The 20,280-nt window shown below is 29.9% G+C and overlaps 2 protein-coding genes across 2 annotated transcripts; one reads left to right on the top strand and one right to left on the bottom strand.

The window, feature by feature from the left end:
- Positions 1-1,610: 1,610 nt before the first annotated feature.
- LOC100795100 (leucoanthocyanidin reductase) lies at positions 1,611-4,261 on the bottom strand. The gene is made up of 5 exons (XM_003536262.5): positions 3,978-4,261; positions 3,701-3,841; positions 2,841-3,078; positions 2,517-2,720; positions 1,611-2,165 (listed from the first exon to the last, which is right to left on the bottom strand). The coding sequence occupies exons 1-5, from the start codon at positions 4,176-4,178 to the stop codon at positions 1,858-1,860; spliced, it is 1,092 nt and encodes a 363-aa protein (XP_003536310.1). The 5' UTR covers positions 4,179-4,261; the 3' UTR covers positions 1,611-1,857.
- A 6,000-nt stretch (positions 4,262-10,261) lies between these two features.
- NAC170 (NAC domain-containing protein 170) lies at positions 10,262-14,526 on the top strand. Its single transcript, XM_003535455.5, has 6 exons — positions 10,262-10,387; positions 11,394-11,529; positions 12,347-12,533; positions 12,617-13,101; positions 13,778-14,173; positions 14,275-14,526. Exons 1-6 carry the CDS (start codon positions 10,380-10,382, stop codon positions 14,329-14,331), a joined length of 1,269 nt encoding a protein of 422 aa, XP_003535503.1. The 5' UTR covers positions 10,262-10,379; the 3' UTR covers positions 14,332-14,526.
- The last annotated feature ends 5,754 nt before the right edge of the window (positions 14,527-20,280 follow it).

The raw sequence follows: 20,280 nt of genomic DNA, 5'->3' as shown, positions 1-20,280 counted from the left end.
TTTCGATAGGTTTAGGTGAATTATCTTTTGTCTCAACTCTTAAACGATGTGAGATTGTTTGTTGGGAACAATATCTATTGTACTTGTAGAATGTAGTCTGAAAAAAAAAAGACTAAGGTAGTCGTATTTTACAGACTAAACTTTAAACAAAACGTTGATGGATAAGTATGGTTGTAGGTAGGGATATACGCCCCTTAGGAGGACAGGAAAAAATGATACGTAAATACTAAAATAAATACGTGATAGTCAAACAGGACTTGTTGAATGTTTGGTGGGGGTTGCCTCATTCGTTTCTTAGTCTGACAAAGCGTCCTTTGCCCTTGTCATCGGCTTTCACTTAGAATTCTAAGGAACTGGGCCCTGAATTGTGACTTTTTTCTAGAACTCAACTGTATGAAGATATTACATGAATTATGTTGTAAAATAATTAATGTCGTTATATGTAATATTAAATTTTTTAATGTATATTTAATTTACATGTAAATTTAGATAATAAATTTTGTGACAAGTAATTTTGATCTAATAATTAATTTGTTTATATATATGAATTTTATGAAACCTATGATTTTTATTTAAAATTTATATAAGTAAAAAAATATATTATTATATCAAAATTAATTATAATAAGGTAAAAAATACATTAGTAAATTTATCTTAATAAACCTATAATTTTTATTTATAATTTATATATGTAAACAAATTAATTATTAGATCAAAATTAATTGTCACAAAATTTATTATTTAAATTTACATGCATATTAAATATACATTAAAAATCTTAGTGTCACATATAGTGACATTAATTATTTTATAACATAATTAACTTATTAGCTTAGTTGGTTAGAACGGCATGTTAACAACGTAAAAATCACATATTTTTCTACTAATCCCTTTTAGTAAGACTTTTTCACTCAATAATTTTTGTCGGAGAACCTAACTAATCACTTTTAGTAAGACTTTTTCTCTTAATAATGGTTTTTTACCCATTTAATTTTACTCAAACCAATATAATGTTGGTTCACTATTGATTTATTAACTCTACAATGATAAGTGCAAGGTGGGAGGGGGTTTAGTTGAATGTGGAATAAGAAGTCTTACATAATTTTTTGTTATACTAAACAAATATATATAAATTTGGACAATAATACGTTGATTTTGGAATATTACAATAAGAAGTCCTAGACTTCTGGTCAATGGTTGAATTCGAACATGTTTGCAGCTTAGTCCATATCGGAGAGATCATGTTGAAAGTCATTGAGTTAGTATATTTATGCAATTTGCAACTTCTCACTCGTAAGTCTAAACTAATTTCTTGTTTCTAATTCTACTATTTGACTGACGGATAGCACGTAAGTCAAATCTGTTATTGTTCTTCTTATCGCCTAGCTTCAACTGAACAGTGTCCATCACAATATATTACATTTTTATCCATAAACTGCTCACATCACAGTACTTGTGGGGGGCCACAATTACTTAGATTCTTTGTAATCTTTGTATATTTTGTGCAACTATTAAAACAAATTACTCATTTTGCTTAAATTTTGGTGTTATTACAAAAAGTTTATTTACTTTTACCTTTGTCAGAAAGAAAATAGGAGTAAGGTTTTCAAGAACATCTATATAGACTATATAGTCCAGCGCTTCATGACGGTGAATAGTAATTCTTAAAATGTTACACAATTAGACGAAGATTTGACACCAAAGCAGAGTAACAGGTAACAACTAACAAGAATTTGTTGCACCTAAGAACATACTCTAGGAATACAATAAAACACTTTAGATAAAACAGTCTTCGAAATAACATCAACATAAAAGGTCCATTTCTAATGACTCAATACATTTCCACCTCACCAAAGCCTAGTAATTGGTAACAACAAAGTTAGAACATTTTTGAGGAGGTGATTCTTCTCCACAGGAAGCTGTGAATGGCACTGCTTCCACTACAGATTTTGTGCCGGTAATTTTATTTTCCCCTTTATTAATCTTGTCATCGATCATAAGAGCAAAGCCCTCGAAGCAATCCTCCAAGCTTCTGAATGCTTCATCAGGATAGAGAGTGCTAATCTCAACATCACCAAGTCCATCTATGTTGAAGTTAACTTGACAACCTTTGATGAATATGTCATGAGTGAAAGATGCCACAATACTTCGCGGTATGCAATTTTCTGCACATGCACACATCAAAAGTAATACTCATGCAGTGTGGGTGAGGAATGCTTTTAATGAGTACACATACCCTACTTTAGTACTTGAGATTATAATTGTAGATCAATTTAATCTTGGCTTTACAAATTAATCTTTTAGTAAATATCATTCACTTTAATCTCTTTTTGTGATATTTATTCTCACATTAAAGATTACGGAAAAGGGTATTTTGTAAAATCAAACTTTTGTAAAGTACTAAAGTAATGAATAGGGACTAAAATAGGGGTCTGTTCCCTCTTTATAAACATAAATCATAAAATATGGTCAAACTTATGAGGCACAAAAGAGTAGGAATTTGTGAATGACTGAACCTGCTGCTACAGCCAGAAGATCATCTTCTGAGATGGTCACTCTGGGGATTGTAAGGCCAATTTTCTTTTCCCACAAAGAAGCTAGCTCGTTGATGCTGTAACAGTTGTTAGATGGTCGAAAATGAACATTTTTGTTGACTGTCCTGGCATCATCAACAACCTTCATTGTGAACTTTCCAATATCAATGCCATCAACAAAGTAAGCTGCACACATGAAGAAAAAAAATGTCACAGTTTATTGTTTAGTGATAGTTGATTTCAGGGATAGGACAATTTGTTCAATAAATGTGTGGAGTAGTAGTTGTTTTTGTTTACTTATTATACCTTTGACATTGCCATGACCATATATCTGTAACTGATCCAAAGGTGGAGGAAGCTGTGATGGGTGGCAATTGTCATAGTAAGGCCAAGAAGCAATGGAATTACAACAGATATTGGTATATGGAATCCCAGATTCCTCAACCACACGCCTAACCAGTCGCTTCTCCTTGTACATTGTTAGACCTGGCTCCACAGGATCTGCTTTGTACACATCATGCCCAAACTCTGAAGGCAAAAACCTCTGCAACATTGCATTATAACAAGTAAGAGATTCTACACTAAACATTGAACATCTTTTGGTTAAAAGTTAGTAAATAAATAGTAATGATTTAACAGTGAAGAGACTTGTGCTGTTTAGATGCCGTTGAACATAATATTTGGTAGGGTCTCTCCATATGAAAATCACATCAATACCCCTATTCACTATTATGAGATATAAGATTGGTTGAGTGGCTGGAAAATGGAAAAGGATGAAGGGAGAAAGAGAGATTGTAGTTTCGAATCCTCTTAATTGACATTTCTAATAAAACTAACAAATTAATATTTGCCCATAAAAAAACATTATTCACTACATTACTTCGTACTCTTCGGTGGGATAAATCACACAGTAAATGGACTTTTTTTCAATAGTATAAAGTTTATAGACATAGTAACTCTTGCTACATGAACGGTTTTTTGTCATTAATTTGTTTCGATAGTTACAATATAATAAAGAAAAAACATTCTGCCACAAAATGAAACGTACTTAATTTATTATTTATATTTGTGTCGGTGCATGAACCAACTGTTTTCATTTTTTAAAATGTAAAAAAAAAAGAGGAATTTTCCATTTAATAAATTACTAGAAAAGAGTAAAATTGTACCTTAATAGTCTTAACCGATTTCATGGCCTCAACAAGTATAAGCTGATCCAGCAAGCTCTTGGCCCCAATAGCAGAAATGACAATGTCTATTTCATACTCTTTCAAAATCTTTTCCACAAAGTCCTTGTTATTTATCACACCCTGCCACAAAATACAACACAACAGATTATTATCTATGAAAAGAAATTAATGAAACTTACCACATTCTTTTAAACATATTGTTTATCATAAAAAAAAAAAGTTCAGTCAACTAAATATACAAAATATGATGACTTACGTGAATGACAATGGCACCTTTGTCTTGGAAGTTTTTAACAATGGCATCCTTGGAAGGGTTAAGAGGTCCTGGCCGAACAAGCAAATAAGTGGGGTGTGCTGAGATGAGGCTTTCCTCGGCCACAAATTTGCCTATGAAACCTGTTGCTCCGATGATGAGAACACGACCCTTGGTGGGCATGGCTGGTGGTGAAGTTACCATGCTTCTGGAATATTGAATATTGAAAGAGTTATGTTATGATGACAATTTGGGCATGCAATACCAAAAGGGTGCTAGGTGGTTTATATAGGACAAGTGTACGTTACTAGAGCTAGAAAAAGAAATAGTTACATTAGGGGTAGTGTGATGCATGTAGTGCACTAGTGCTCCAAATATTTTTCATCTACTCTTCAACACACACATGACTCTTTACCTCATACTGAAAATATAAGTGGGAGTGTTCTGCCTAGATTGTCATATCGAATTTTAGAATATCATTTTTTTTATACATAGAAGAATATCAGATTCAAGTGCTCAAAGGTTTTATATATATACCCAAAATGGACTTATTAGTGAAAAATTTGGAGAATTTGCATGAGATTTTATTTTATGTTAAAACTTCATTACTATCACTTTAGACAAAAAAAGAAGTTATGTATATCTATTACACATAAAAGAAATATTTTTTGGCTTTTCTACCAAATTTAAGAATGCTATCTCCCCTCGTCCTTAATATATGCCTTCTTTGACTGATAGATAGTTGCATCTTTCGTCCACAAATGTCGTGAAAACTAAAAAAAGAAAAGGAAAAGAATAAGGAATTATTTTTTTAATCAAAATCATTGCACGGCTGCTTGAATTTAAGATCCATTTATTTATGTCTTTTTTATTATATAAAATTTCCATTTTAAAGAAAAACATGTTTTAAAAATTTATGAAGATATTTAATTTAAAAAATAAAATTAAAAAGATTAATATTACTTTCTTATAAGTTGAAAATAATAAATTGTATCATAACATATTTTTTCTGAAAAACTTAATTATTACACAAACGAAGCCCAATAGCTTCTGACACGTAATTTTTTTAAAAAAATTTACGATAGATTAATTTTAAAATAATCAATAATATCAAATTTTCTATTTAAATTTTAAAGATAATAATTAAATAAATTTGCATTCAAATTATGATGCTCTATAATTAGTGGATGCTTACAAACGAGATATATATCTATGACATAAATTGAATACAAAATCAATATAACTAGCGAAGTGTTTACTAAGGAAAATAATTGTTTTTCATTTTTATTTTTTCAAGACATTAGAAAACAATAAATTTAATATATATGTATTATCAGTATATATGTTTTTACGCAAATAACTAACAGAATTTGATCATTTTGTTATGACATTCTATTTATTATATATTTTTTTGGTGAAATCTATTTATTTATTATATATTGATGACACAAATTATTGGATGTTTATTTAAAAATACTTTAATAGTACATACATAAATTAAATTTTGAAAACATAATTTTTATAAGTTAAAACAAAATATACATTATTTTATATTATCAATATATCGTTGGTCCAAGTATACTATGTATTAATACCATGATGATTCCCAAAAAAAAAAAACTCTATTTTTTAATTAAATCTTCATTTAAATTCATATTTATTCTTAACTTTGATTTCTTTTATGTCATCTTTTCGTAAACCACTGTCTATTGATTAAGACTCCTTGTTGTTACAAACGTCAAAAATCCAAATGCAATAACGTTTTTATGTACTAAACTCGAATAAGATAATGATGTGAAGAAATAATGACCTTCCGTTATCGGCCAAAGAGGCAAAGATGGTGGGGGTAAAATTGCAAGAGCACGCACGAGAATTAAATTTGTGTCTGTCTGATCAAACCTAAAGTGGCATTTGACATTCTGAAGGTATGCGCCACAAAAAAGTAAGACAAGAACTTAGATCATGTTTGTATATTTGTTTCAACCGGGGGTTAATAGCAAAAGGATGTTTGCAAAAGTATCTATATACCTTTTCTTTTGTGTTCACTTAATTCTCGTGACAACAAGTTGACAAAAAACACATGCACTTGTTGTTTTATATTTCTTAATGTATGTTTGGATAACCATTGTAAATTAAAGTCTGCACAAAACTCATCTTAATTTGCAAAAGAACTTTCACCATTCCTTTTACAAAATGAGTTTTGTAGACCATTAATTTGATTTTGAAATTTGTGGATAATAAGTGGGACTAAAAATGAAGCATGGATTGACATGTTTTGTGTTTCAAACACATCCCAGTCTTCTTTTCTTGAAAGAATTCACCTGAGTATGTATCTCTTCTCATCTGAGTCTTTTTTTTTAAATTTTTATAAATTTAATTCATTTAATTTTGAATTTTAATTAATTTAATGATTGAATTAAGAAAATATGATGTTATAAAAAAAACTATTAGGTAAGTTAGAGTAAATTAATTTTTGTTTTTTAGACAAGTTTGTCTTCTCAAAGGAGAGGTGCATAACACAATCCACTCCACAGCATACCCAGCACTAGGCTCACGATTGCTTGCTCTCATCGTCACCTATCATTATGTCATAACAACATTTCTTTTTTAAATATTTGAGCAAGCTCTTCAATGTTATTGTCATTTGCAATATTCACAAGAAACATAATTAATTTTTTGTACAAGTGAAAAGCCTTCATATTTGTCAAAGACAAAAGAGTACAAGATTCGGGAGCAACAAGCCTTTAACAAACGTGGTATAACCTTATAATTTCCGCACCAAGTTCAGATGCCATTACAAACAAGTCTCACATGCATGCCATGTCATTCAATCATAGCAACAGACACCATTAATATTTGTTACATTTGAGGTATTTGGTTGTATATATACATATTGGAAGCTGGAAGCAGTTATGTAGACAGCGCATTTCCTAGTGGTGCAGGTGCAGCCATATGGATTTTATGATCACCAGATATCATTCAGTCACAGCAACACATTACTTGTTGCATTAATTTTGGAATATTGCAACTTCTCTTAAACGTTTATATATGCATCTGAAATAATATAATGAAAGTCATGTGTTGAGTTACTTTATTTATGCAATTTGCAACTTCTCACTCCAAACTAATTTCTTGTTTCTAATCATACTATTTGACTAGCGGCCTTAGCAAGCATATAAGGTGGCAAAATTTGTTATAGTTCTTTATATATCCATCACAGTAAATTACATTATTATATATCCATAAACTATTAAACTGCACAAATCACAGTACTTGTGGCCAACTACATAGATTCTTTGTAATCTTTGCATATTTTGTGCAGCTATTATTTCTCATACAAGATAGCCTACAGTTCCCCTGCCCCCCTAAATTTTAAAACAAATTACTCCCATTTTGCTTAAATCATGGTTTTATATATAACAAGAATTTGTTGCACCTCAGAACATACATAATCTAGGAATATAATAAAATACTTTAGGCAAAACAGTCATCGAAAAAACATCAACATAAAAGATTCATCAAAATTAAATCTCACATATTTATTTTTTTATTTGATAAATCTTTTAAAAAAATTATGATTAGATAAAATTTTAATTTAAATTTAAAATATAATATTCTTGATTTTTTATTTTAATCTAAAGATTAAAATTAATTATTCTCATTTTTACATAAAAAAGATCATTCTCATATAATACATTTTATATATAAAGTCGTCTTCTTCGAACACTACTCAAGAGGAAGAACAAAGACAACAAAGATAGACGATGATTCTCAGGATTGTCATACATGGCGATATATGTATGATCTCGTTCTAGGACATTTTGACACAGTAGGAACATTGAGGCACATTCTGAACACGGATAGTATTTGCTGTACAATTACGCCACTTACCAAGTCCAAGGCAATTCACTTCTTTTTACTTTTTAAAATAGTTTGTTTGGACTTGCCGTTGGCCTGCATTTTTTTTTAAATGCAGTTGAACGGAACCATGTGATGACCAAATGGGCTTAGATACAACATCCATCATGTATATTCTTGGGCTGTTATTAGATGCACCCTGCAATATTGTTTGTGCACCCAATAATTTAAATAAAGTGACAAAAATATTCTTTACTTAAATTTTAAAAACCCCCTCTCTCTCATCTCCCTTGCACATTCTGTACATGCTTTCACCGCAACGTAGCTTCTTCCTCCTCCTTCTTTGTGTTATCGTTGCCGTGTCACCACCATCATCAACCTCCATTGGCTTCGTTTAGGCCATCTAAACCACTGTTGTGCTTTTCCGTCGTCGAGGTAAAGTTTTTTTTTTCGTGATTTAGGATTGCATTTGATATCCGTGTAACACATACATATTACCTAATTTGTATGAGTTATACGGATTAGTTAATCCGTATAACACATACGGATTACTTAATTCGTATGAGTTATATAGATTGAGTTATACAGATTAATTAATCTGTATAACTCATACAAATTAACTAATCTATATGTTTTTTTTAATTTATTAATGAATTAATTTTTTTAATGGTAAATGTTTTTTTTATTTATAAAAATATTATTTTGATTTTTGTTTTTGAATAGTTATTGTTTAATTTTTAAATAAAAAAAGATTATTTTGAATTATGTTTTTAAATAGTATTTTTTTTTGTTTTTTTTAATTATAAATACTTATTGTTTAATTTTTAAATAAAAAAGATTATTTTGAATTATGTTTTTAAATAGTATTTTTTTTAATTGTAAATATACTAATTTTATTTTTGTTTTTAAATAGTTATTGCTTCTTTTTTAACAATCATATTAATATATTTATAATTTAAAAAAATTCAAAATTTTAATATTTCTTTTAATTAAAAAAATTTAAAAATTCATATAATTCTTACGGACTAATTAATCTGTATGAGTTATATGGATTACACAATCTATATATAACTCATACAAATTAACTAATTCGTATGAATTATTCGAATTAAGTAATCCATATAACTCATACAGATTAATCAATCCATAGGCTATATAAAATTTACGAATTAACCAATCAGTAAGTTATATAAAAAAATTTACTTAAAAGAAAGTAGAAAATACTTAAGGACATTTTTAAAATTTTGTTTTAATATTGGGTGTGCTAGCAATATACCTAGTGCACTTAGCAACACCTATATTCTTGTATTAAAAGAATTGGGGGACCAATCTTATATTAAAAAGTGTTAGGATATAAGAAATATTTTTTTTAAAAAAGGGGGGTCATGGCTACCCCTGCTCCAACTAAGATCCACCCCTGAACAAAATTTAACAATTTGCACAAAATGATGTAAAGTACAAGCAAACTTATTTTATCTATCTCGTGATAAAGCAAAATTATGTAAGACAAAAAGAAATATAATATCATATTTTTCATTGCAGTCAAAAGGAAGTAATTAGGTAGACAAAAAACTTAAAAAAAAACTAACTATTTCTGATAATATAAGATCATATTGCATCAGAAAACATATAAAATCTAAGCTCAGATAGACAAGCATTCTACACCAAAAGACAATTGTCATTCATGAGTCCATACTTCTACAAATTATTCTTCTAATTTGGGTTACAAAATAATTTGTGTCATAAATTATGTGTGTAGTGGCAAAAATGATAAGAAGCATAATGATGCTGTCAAGTAGGATAAAATTCTATTAGAAATTGGGCTTTGAGATTATTCTAACTTGGTAATAAGATTAGATTTTTATTTATATATTATATTGTATAGATTCATTTAATTTTAGTGTTTAATATTTTATTACTTTTAATTATACTTCTTAATTTTAATGTCAATTTTTATTTGATTTAATGTTTAGTAAAAAAAAAATTCTTTATCGATTAGTTCAAATCACTTTTCCTCATCTTTATACTTGTTTTTTAAAATATTTATTTATTTCTATCAATTTATTATTTTCATCTTTATTTTTAAATTAAGGTTCAATAATTTAAAATAAATTACAACAATAAAAAATACATTTATTTATCTAAATTAAAAATATGGTATATATATATTAAAAACATTCATTCATAATAAATTTTAGTTTTATAAAAATATATTTTTTATCCTATATGCTACATATAGTAAAATACTAGTATATATAAGATAATAGATAATATATACATTTTTTTTTAAGTTTAAATAAATGAACTCAAAATCTCTTAATAAATTACTTTTTACCCATTTTAAAATATTTTTTAAAACATTGAAAAACCTCCTTTATAAATCACAAAGATTCTGATAAGAATATAATATAAAATTGCGTTTAAAAACGAAAAAAACTAAAAGGAAAAAAAAAATCAAAGAGAGGGAAAGAGAATACTAAAGAGACGGTTTTGAATCTCTCTCACACTCACACCTGTGATTGCATCATTCTCCAACCTCTCTTTCCTATGGCTGGGTAAGTATTTTCCTTCTCTGCTTCACTTTCAAACATCATCGAACAAGAACACTGTTGTCTTGTGCTTCTCTTTCTATATTGCAAATGAGGTTTGATACTTTCATGTAAAGATCATACCTTTATGGAGTTTCGTTTGGGCTTTTCTGAGTTGGCTTTGTCCCTGCTCTTTTCATTCTTCTATTAGTGAGAACTAAATAGAAGATCACCCTGAGCAATTGAAAGTTCAGCTTTTTTGTTTCCTCTATTCTTCACCCTTTTTCTGATGATGCGGATAGTAGTGGAATGCCCCTTCTTTAGTTTAGTATTTTCTGTAAATATAATTGAAATGGAAGCCTGCTGCTTAGTGTTACCTGAGTTTTGATCATGCTCGTGGTTTGGTTTTTCTTAAATTTTTTTTACTGTAAAATAGCTTTTCTGGAAAATTTTCTCTGTGATCAATCATGTTGATCATAAGCAAGGTTTTCAAAAAATGGTCCACCGCCGCTATTTTGGCTGCAATGACAAGGTTTTCAGAGTATCCGCAAGTGCGATTGTGGTCACATCGGTGGCATTTCTCTGCAATATCAAGGATTGTGATGAAACCAGGACCGCAAGGCTGCAATTTAAAACCTTGATAATAAGTTTATCTGAAAGTTAGTCAATTCTTGTTAAAAATCTCAAATTTTACATGGTTGACCTAGGTAGTTTCTGTCAAATAATAAATTTTTTATTCTGATGTGCCTCTTAGATTGTATGTCTTCCTGAGTTTCTAAGCCATCTTTGTACTAAGTTTAGAGGGTCAAGTGTTTTTCCCTTGTTTGAATTAGTCTTTTATTAATTCTATCACTTGTATTTGTGACTATTTTTTATTTATTCTTTCTTGATATCATCCTTTGGAAGCTCAAGATATAGGACTCTTGTTGTTATTTTGATCTTAGTTTTTGGACCTTCTGATTATTATGATTTATGTTCTGAAGTGATGCATTGTCTCAGATTGTTAAAATTGTGTTTCTACTTGTATATGCAGACCATCATGGTTGGTGGACAAAAGTAGAATTGCAACCAAAATAAAGAATGTCTCTGGAACATGTGGTAAAGTTATATGGAAAAGCAATCCTTCCAGAGCTTGTCCAAGTTGTCACCATGTTATTGACAACAGTGATGTACGTGTATCTTTTTATCTAGCTTTTATGTTTCAGAGTATATTTCACAGGAACATTTTTTCTGCATAGATATAGATATTGCAATTGTGCATGTAAGGTTTGTTTCATGTAAAATGTTTGTCCTCCACCTCCTTCACCTCTAGTTTTGTACTTGTGTGTTTGTTTACTTTTCAATTCATTATTACATTTTATCATAATTATGCTAGTCTTGATAGTATTTTTGGTTCTTTGCTGAGTTTTGACAGTGATCTTCTATGAGAGTGATTGTATATGAAAAAGAAAATGTTTTTCAGTTATGCCTTAGTTAGAGCTGCTATAAAGAAAGAAAAAAAAATGAGGAAAGTGATTTATCTTAACTGGATCGAATGTGAAGTATTAATGCAAAAGCATTTAAATATTTACATGTATGTGTTATGTAGTTGAAAATAGCAGCAACTACATAACTTACTTTAAATGATTTATCCTTAACTACCACTTAAGAATTAACAAGAGATTAATCACTTACTTTTTACTTTTGAATGTATAAGCATTTAAATTTGACACAAGACACCAACTAGAGGGCTATAGGCATTATCCAAGTACCATTTTCTTGAACACATACTCATGATCTCAAATGTTTGTTACTTGAGTGTCTGTTTTTCTTATTTTTAACTGTGCTACTTGCCATATTTCTGGAGTCCATGAAATGTGTCCTAAAAGTTTATTAGCATTATTGAGTTTGCTTATACATATAAGTTCAAGACTTCATTCTTTTGTCCCAAAGTATTGCATTCATAGTTGTAGTTGTTCTCTTACATTTGAAACTTTATGTTGTTAGGTAGCCCAAGAATGGCCTGGACTACCTTTAGGTGTTAAATTTGATCCATCTGATCAAGAGATAATATGGCACTTGCTTGCAAAAGTTGGTGCTGGAAATTCAAAACCTCACCCTTTCATTGATGAATTTATTACTTCTCTTGAAGTGGATGATGGGATTTGTTATACTCATCCCCAACATTTACCAGGTGGATAGCATGAGTTTTATTCAAACCTTAATACTGGATTATTTTTCAATCAATATAAATAGTTATATGGTTATAAAATTTAGGTGTCAAGCAAGATGGAAGTGCTTCTCACCTTTTCCATCGAGCAATCAAGGCTTATAATACTGGCAGTCGAAAGCGTCGAAAGATATGTGGTCAGGATTTTGGTGATGTCCGCTGGCACAAGACTGGAAGGACTAAACCTGTCATCTTGAATGGGGTTCAGAAAGGCTGTAAAAAGATTATGGTCCTGTATATAAGCCCAGTGAGAGGAGGAAAACCTGAGAAAACTAATTGGGTTATGCATCAATATCATCTAGGAACAGAAGAGGATGAAAAGGATGGAGAGTATGTTATCTCTAAAGTGTTTTACCAGCAGCAGCAAGTCAAATTTGGTGAAAAGGGTGACCAGGATATTCCTGAAACCACTGAAGCAACTACAGTTAAAGTGGATCCAGTCACTCCCAAATCTGTGACTCCTGAACCTCCTCGTATTGAAAATCGATGGTCAAATCTAGACCTAGGACAAGAATCACATCACATTCCTCAGGTAAAACCTCAAATTGTGCTTTCTTAGCAAATGTAATTTTTTTTATCATATGCCACACATTTTCTTCTTGCGTGTTTTTCTTTGTTTTAGGAAGAGAATGTATCACATAATGAAAATGTAACTGTTCTTTTGCAATCATAGGTTGGACCCCTTTTTTCTTCATTCAAAATCATTTTAAGCATTTAATCTGGATTTAATATTTGGCATGTCTTTTACTAAGTTGTCAAAATCAAAATGAAAGTTGCTATTAATCTAATATAAAAGGTCTATTTGTGGTTTTATTTCTATGCCACCAAATATCTAATTTTCTCCTGTTATAGTGAATTAGGCTAATTTGATTAAAGGATGTGCTATGATCTAGTTTTTTTTAGAGTAGATATTTATTTCATATGGTTTTGCTCCCAATAGATGCATGCTTACTTGTTGCTCATTCTCTGAAATAATTTCATACACTTATAATTGTTCTGGGTTATTAACAGTGTAATACTGAAATGTCACCTGACCACTTTGCTAAGATTCTTGATGTCATTTTTTTAAGACCTGAATGACAATGATTTAAAAATTGTGAGATTAGTTTTGATAGTGGCCACTTGTGGGAAATGTGAAAAATAGCATCTACAGAAGTTGATAATTCTTGTTCTTCTGTTTTGGTCTTCTGCACAATATTATTCCAAAGCATCCTCAGACGGATTGTTTAGAGGATCTTCAGGCTGATTGTGAAGATCTTGCAAAAGATGATCTATTGATAGTAGAAACTGAAAATAATGAAGGGATAGATAATATAGAAAACAATGCTGAGGAAGACTCAAAATGGTGGGATAGTGAGTCACAGAATCTGTTGAGCTCACAACAACTTGTTGAAGCATTGTTCTTGTGTGATGATCTCCTTCAAAGCCAGTCTCCCAAGAGGGATGGGGAAAATGAGCACAAAAAACGATCTAGTCTTTCTGTTTATGCTAATCTAGGACCAGAGCATCTGAAGAAAGATATCGTAGAGTGTCAAAATCTTGTCCTTGACACTGCAAATGTAGTGCCTGAGACACCACCTTCAGAATTTCAACTAAGTCAGCTGGTATATTCATGTTCCTATGATTCGGCATTACATTGAATTCATTTTAGTTGTCACTACTACCTAATTTTCTTCATTGGTAATACATTTTTTTGTTTCTGTAGGATTTCAGTTCACAGGATAGCTTTGTTTCCTGGTGTGCCAGCAAAGCATTTGACTAATATGGTTCTTCACCTCAAATGGGAAGTAAAGTTTTTTGTAATATTTTTTTTGAGAACTTCTCATTTTAGGATCAGGGCAAAATTGAACTGTTACTTTGCTTGATTACTTGGGATGTAATGGAAGGCAGTGAACTTGTGTTTTGATACTTTTACTAACCATGCTGAAATTATAAGTATGTCCCTTCTAGGTTCTCAGATCTTTGATGTGGACCTGACTTGCCCACATGTATACAGACACGTGTTTCTCACTCTGAAAGTGAAAGATACACATGTTTATTACTGTTTTTAAAACCTTTGAAGTATAATGTCCCTATAGTCAAATGCATTGTCTACCATTAAACACTTGAAAAAAAATGTTGTAGTGGTGCCAGATTCATGAACATTAAAAGTGTTAACAGTTTATTCCAGGTTGTGTTGGCTTGTAACTTGCAAGAGCTACCCACGAGCATGCTTTCATTTTCACGGGTAGCATTAATGCCTTTTGGGTCTGTTGAGTGCCCCGCAAGAGCACAAGACCGAACCCTTTTTAATTATTTCTTTACAAACTGGCCAAGGCGTGTCATAAAGTGATAATAAAAGTACTAAGATTTTTAATGCTGGCTTTGTTGTGAAAAAATAAACAACTTAAATAAAGTTGTTCAATAAATATATAAGTTGGATTACCGTGACTTGAGGCAAACGATGTAAAATTTTCTAACAATCTAAATAACTTGGCTAATCTTTCAAACCTTTTTTTTATACTTTCTATTTAATCAGAGCATAATAATCGAGAAAAGTTTAGTTCAGTTGATTGAACAAAACATGAAAGTTGTTGTAAATTCTTTGTTACTTGTTTTTTATTCCCACAAATAAAAAAAATAAAAATCAGAACATAATAAGTTTGTTTCTACTCTCTATTGACATCATGCTACTAGTTTTGGAGAGGTAAGAACAGTGTATATTCTGATGCATAATAATATCATACAATTATGAGTTGATCATCTTATATTCTTGCCTTGCCTTTGTCTTGATTTATCCCCAATGCAGTTGTAAATCTAGAAACATTTGAAAACCCTTCCCTCCCCCTTCTTTGTTAGCTTTGGATTCCTTCATCTTAATGTGTTATTCTACAAGAGAGACAGACACTATAAATGATTCCTCTGCGGTCTTTGTAGAAGAAAATTGTGGGTCATCTAACATGGACAATCCAAATCATAATGAAATTATGTCTCTCATTCTAGTGCAATCTTTCACGAGGCAACATAAACCGACCATGGTTAGTTCATAGTGTTCAAAATATCTGACTATTAGATCAAAGACAATGCTAGCTGTGATGTTATTCACAGACAAATGATCTGGCTTAGACAATGACGAGCTACAAAATTAAACTTGTTTTTGGTTCAGTTCATTGGGGCAGATAAGTCAATCCAATCATATTACTTTCTTTGGAGTTTATAGCGCAAAATACTTTTTCTTCCCATATTGCACAGCATCTCTAACGTCTGAATTATATGCTTGTTGGATAAAAAGAACAGCAATGCGTTAGTTTTTTTTTTTAATGACTTTGTCACCAATAGCAACATTGCATCATATATGTTGGCTATGAAATTATAGGTCTTAATCTTAATATGAACATTAAGGTGGATTTTGCTATCGATCCCGAACATTTGGAAGAAAATATCTACAACAATATTTTATATCAACACGAAAAGAAAAAGTCTAAAGCAATGTCTCAAGATTCTAATAAACTTCCTTTAATTAATCACTACTAATCACGATTCTTGGGTATTTTATTGTTTATTGTGTCAGGCAATAGTTACAGGGAATGTCATTCTGTTAGGGGTCTGACTCATCAACACCATGCAAAATTGTTGGTGTCTCGTTTAACAGCATCTAATCTAATTTATGTTGACGAATTAACTGAGCACATGTAATATATTCTATAAACTTGTAAGAATCAGCACTTTTTGTTACACATTTTATTCTCCCTCCCTACTTTCAGGGGAAACAATGAAATGAAGCACGGGTTTTAATCTGAAGACACTTTTATTTGGATACTTTATACTTTATAGTCATTAATATATTAATTTTATATAGATACATATTGACAAAATGTGTGCAACATTCATTCACTTGTGGAATGATGGTAATGGTTGTTATTAAAGGATAAGAAAGAATAGTTATAAAGAAGAAGAAGAAAAAAAAGGGATAAGAGAGAAATATAAAATGAGGAGAGGGGGATGTATCAAAAATGGAAACGAAAGGAGAGGGAGGGGACCAAGACAAGGTGTGACTGGAAAAGAATCAAAAGGACGTGGTGTGGTGGTGGGGCTTTAGGATAAGGGAGGCGCACGTGGGTGCCCTAAGCCTGCAATTTGACCACACCATTCTCTCTCCCCGGTCTATGTCATCCACAGACACAACACAACACAACATTTTGACTCATCATATTAGTTAGTTTTCATTGTTGCTTATTGTGTTCTTCAAGTTAATAAACAATATATTTTTTGGTTTCATGATGTGAACTTTTTATACTCATGTTTTTATCTGCATTGCGAATATTCTCGGCCCATAGTCGAATATTAATATTTGGATTGAGATAAAATAGGAGACAGAGAAAAGGAGTATATTTTTAAGCTGTTTAAATTATATATAAAAAAAAAGAAGTAAGAATTGAGCCCTCTCTTTCTACTTATAATAATATTTTATTACAAAAACAATTTTATCCTTATAAAAAAATATATAATTAGGGTGTGTTTGAGTAAACAACTTAATAAGTGTTTATTAAATATGTGCCTGCCCTATAAGCTTATATGTATAAGTTATTTTTTATAAATGAATATGAAATAAAATAATATGTTTTCATAAGTTATGCTTTTAGTGAACTAAGTCCAAAATAATGCCTTAAGTTTATTGTATCATTAGACTCATTACATTTGAGATATTGTCTATTTTTACTTGTATGAATTTTCATGTTTTTATCTTTAAAAGATATTTTGATGAGTTAATTAAGAAAGGAAGATGTTTATAATTTGTCATTAAACTTAATTTCTAAGTTATTTGAGTCATTTTTTGGTATAACAGTACACTAACCCCCAATCGAGCCTAACAAATTAGAAGACATTTATGTATGGTCCCTGCCTTTTATCACATGTTAATGTTTTTATCTTAAGTTTATTGCATTATAAACTTTATACTTAAAATATTAAGTATTTTTTAAGGATAAAATTATGAGGTTCGTAAAAATGTCAAAATAAACAATATATTTGATGTGATGACCTTAATGATACGATAAACTTGAGGTTAGAACATTAAAGTTAAAAAAAAAGACATAGGTCACACACCTGAACTACAAGATCCTTTATCGTCTTGGCCTCAACAAGAAAAAACATTTCAATACACAAAAAATCTTATATCATTTAAAAATCTAGGCTAAGAATTGTTTTGAAATATTATTCTCTCAACCTTATAAAGTATTTTTTAAGAACAAAACCATAAGATTCATGCAAGCTAAGGTAATAATACTTTGAATGCAATGACTTTAACACTACAATTAACAAGTTTAAGATCTAGACAATAAGAAAACTATTCATCATTTTCAGCCTATGTGGCTAAATCCAAATCTATTACAATCTAATTTTTTATATTGTAGTTTGAACCAACAAAATTAGATTAAGTTCATTTCTTTGAGTCAAAACCCTTTGTCCCAGATTATATATAAGTATAACAAGTTCAACTTAGCACAATTCGCATCATTTTATCAATCATTGCGTAAAATCACATTTCACACCTTCATATTAATTACGTGTTCAAAACAACACATTTCAAGTACAACAACATATCTTAAATACAACACTACATCTCACACTCACATAATTCATTACACACCATCACGTAACAAGTCACAACGATCATTATATAGGCGTTATGCAATAGATACACTAAGACTCAATCCTATATGCAATGTAGTATCATGTAAGTAAAAAACTTCGTCGGACGCCTAGAACTACATGACAAAACAGACCACACACTGGTGAGTCAAATCACTCTCACTCGGTAAAATCATAAGGAAACCAGTTAGAGTCACGGTATTTTGCGAGAATACTCCAACCATGTGAGACGGCTCAGACTTAAAGGAGCCCTCAAATCAGGTATATTCATTCCCTCCTAATTCAGGTCTAAACCAGAAAATATTTTAACACGCAGATTCTATCTATGAATTATACAAAACACACAACTTCACAATTGTTCTCAAAATAATTTTAACTCTTGCGCCTCAAAGTGATTCAACTCGTTGGGTTCCCATAGTGGACATCATCACAATATTCGTCACTCATTGTCCTTAAAGGGTCTTATAGTCGTGTGATTGTACGGTTCATAATTCATAACTCAATGCACACAACATCTCAATACACATGTGATCTCACAATTTAACACATACTCAACTTATCACATACATTTAATTTCAATCACAATGTTATAATCCCAAAATAGCATGTTATCACACTTCATGAATCATATATACATCACATAGTATTGATATATACATGACATAAACACAAACTTTACATATGAACTATGTAACACGCACAATTACTCAATTGTTTTCAAAATCATTTTAATTCGTTGCGCCTCAAAATGATTCCACTTGTTAGGTTCTCCCAGTAGATCACATCACAATAATCATCGCCCTTAAAGGGTATTACAATTGTGTGATTGTACAGTTCATAGCTCACAACTTAATGTCATCACTTTACACTTCACAACAACATGTATAATCACATTGAGGAACCTATTAATCCCACACTTGTTCATAACACATGTTCCATCACACCTTCTCATTAATACATTATCACCTTTCATACATCATATATATATATATATATATATATATATATATATATATATATATATATATATATATATATATATATATATATATATATATATATATCACAGTATCAATCTTCCAACATTGAAGGCATATACACATTCATTTATTCATTCGGTTAATAGTATAGAACATGTGTTCACATTATGGGGAATAAAACCCCTTCAATCAATTTCAAGAAAACATGCAAGAATCAAGAATTCCCAATTTTCTAGGTTTCTAACATCTAAAGTCAAACACTTAATTAAACCATTCTATTAAGATTTTTCAAACTTTTTCTCCTTTTGCACTGCTATAGTTAGGGTGCCTATTATTTACTTTATTTGTTTTATATAAAAAACTCTATTTAACTCCTTTTAAATAAATAAATAAATAACCTATTAAAATATTTCTTTATTTTATAAAACATATATTTATTTTAATTATTTCAAAAATTATTATTTTAACTAATAAATTTATTTTCCCGTCATTTCTTTAATTACAAAAATAATATTTTTTTTTCTAAAACTCTATTTATTTTTAAATAAAAATATTTTTATTTATTTTAGGAAAAATTGAGTGTTACAAAATATAGTGATTAAAAATAACTAATAATTAAACTAAATATATATCATAAAAAAAATTAAAATCATTTCTTCAAGTCTCACGTGTGCATCATTCATGTTTGAATTCAATAAACAACCCATTGAAACACATTTATTTATGATGTTACCCTAATTGTACACCAACAAAATTATTTTGTTAAGTAATAAATTGATAATTTAGTTTTTAAATAATTTTTCCTTATTAGTTTAATATTTAAATTTCATCCTTTTATAAGCCAGTTCGTACATTAGAGAATTTGTATCTCACTCACTCAATCTTTTTCGCATTTCAATTTTATAAAATGACATAGTTGATATTTATTTTTTGGTAGCGTGACATAATTGATATAAGTTCTATATATTCAACTACTAATTTTACAAAATTAAATCGATAAAGCTATACCGCAAGGGAAAAACAATTTTGCAAATTAAATTTCTAATTTATCGTGATTCAATTTCCAATACTTCTATATAACTTCAATAGTTCACATCCTA

The sequence above is a fragment of the Glycine max genome, chromosome 10, assembly GCF_000004515.6.
Source record: "Glycine max cultivar Williams 82 chromosome 10, Glycine_max_v4.0, whole genome shotgun sequence".
NCBI lineage: Eukaryota > Viridiplantae > Streptophyta > Magnoliopsida > Fabales > Fabaceae > Glycine > Glycine max.
This window is presented reverse-complemented; position numbering and strand designations above follow the sequence as displayed.

Excerpts from the sequence above, each read along its gene's own strand:
- LOC100795100 (XM_003536262.5), bottom strand. The coding sequence starts at position 4,178 with ATGGTAACTTCACCACCAGCCATGCCCACCAAGGGTCGTGTTCTCATC. Across the intron at positions 3,842-3,977 it reads AAGGTGCCATTGTCATTCAC|GGTGTGATAAATAACAAGGA; the intron begins GTAAGTCATCAT and ends ATTTTGTGGCAG. Across the intron at positions 3,079-3,700 it reads AATCGGTTAAGACTATTAAG|AGGTTTTTGCCTTCAGAGTT; the intron begins GTACAATTTTAC and ends GCAATGTTGCAG.
- NAC170 (XM_003535455.5), top strand. Across the intron at positions 11,530-12,346 it reads ATGTTATTGACAACAGTGAT|GTAGCCCAAGAATGGCCTGG; the intron begins GTACGTGTATCT and ends TTATGTTGTTAG. Across the intron at positions 12,534-12,616 it reads TCATCCCCAACATTTACCAG|GTGTCAAGCAAGATGGAAGT; the intron begins GTGGATAGCATG and ends TATAAAATTTAG.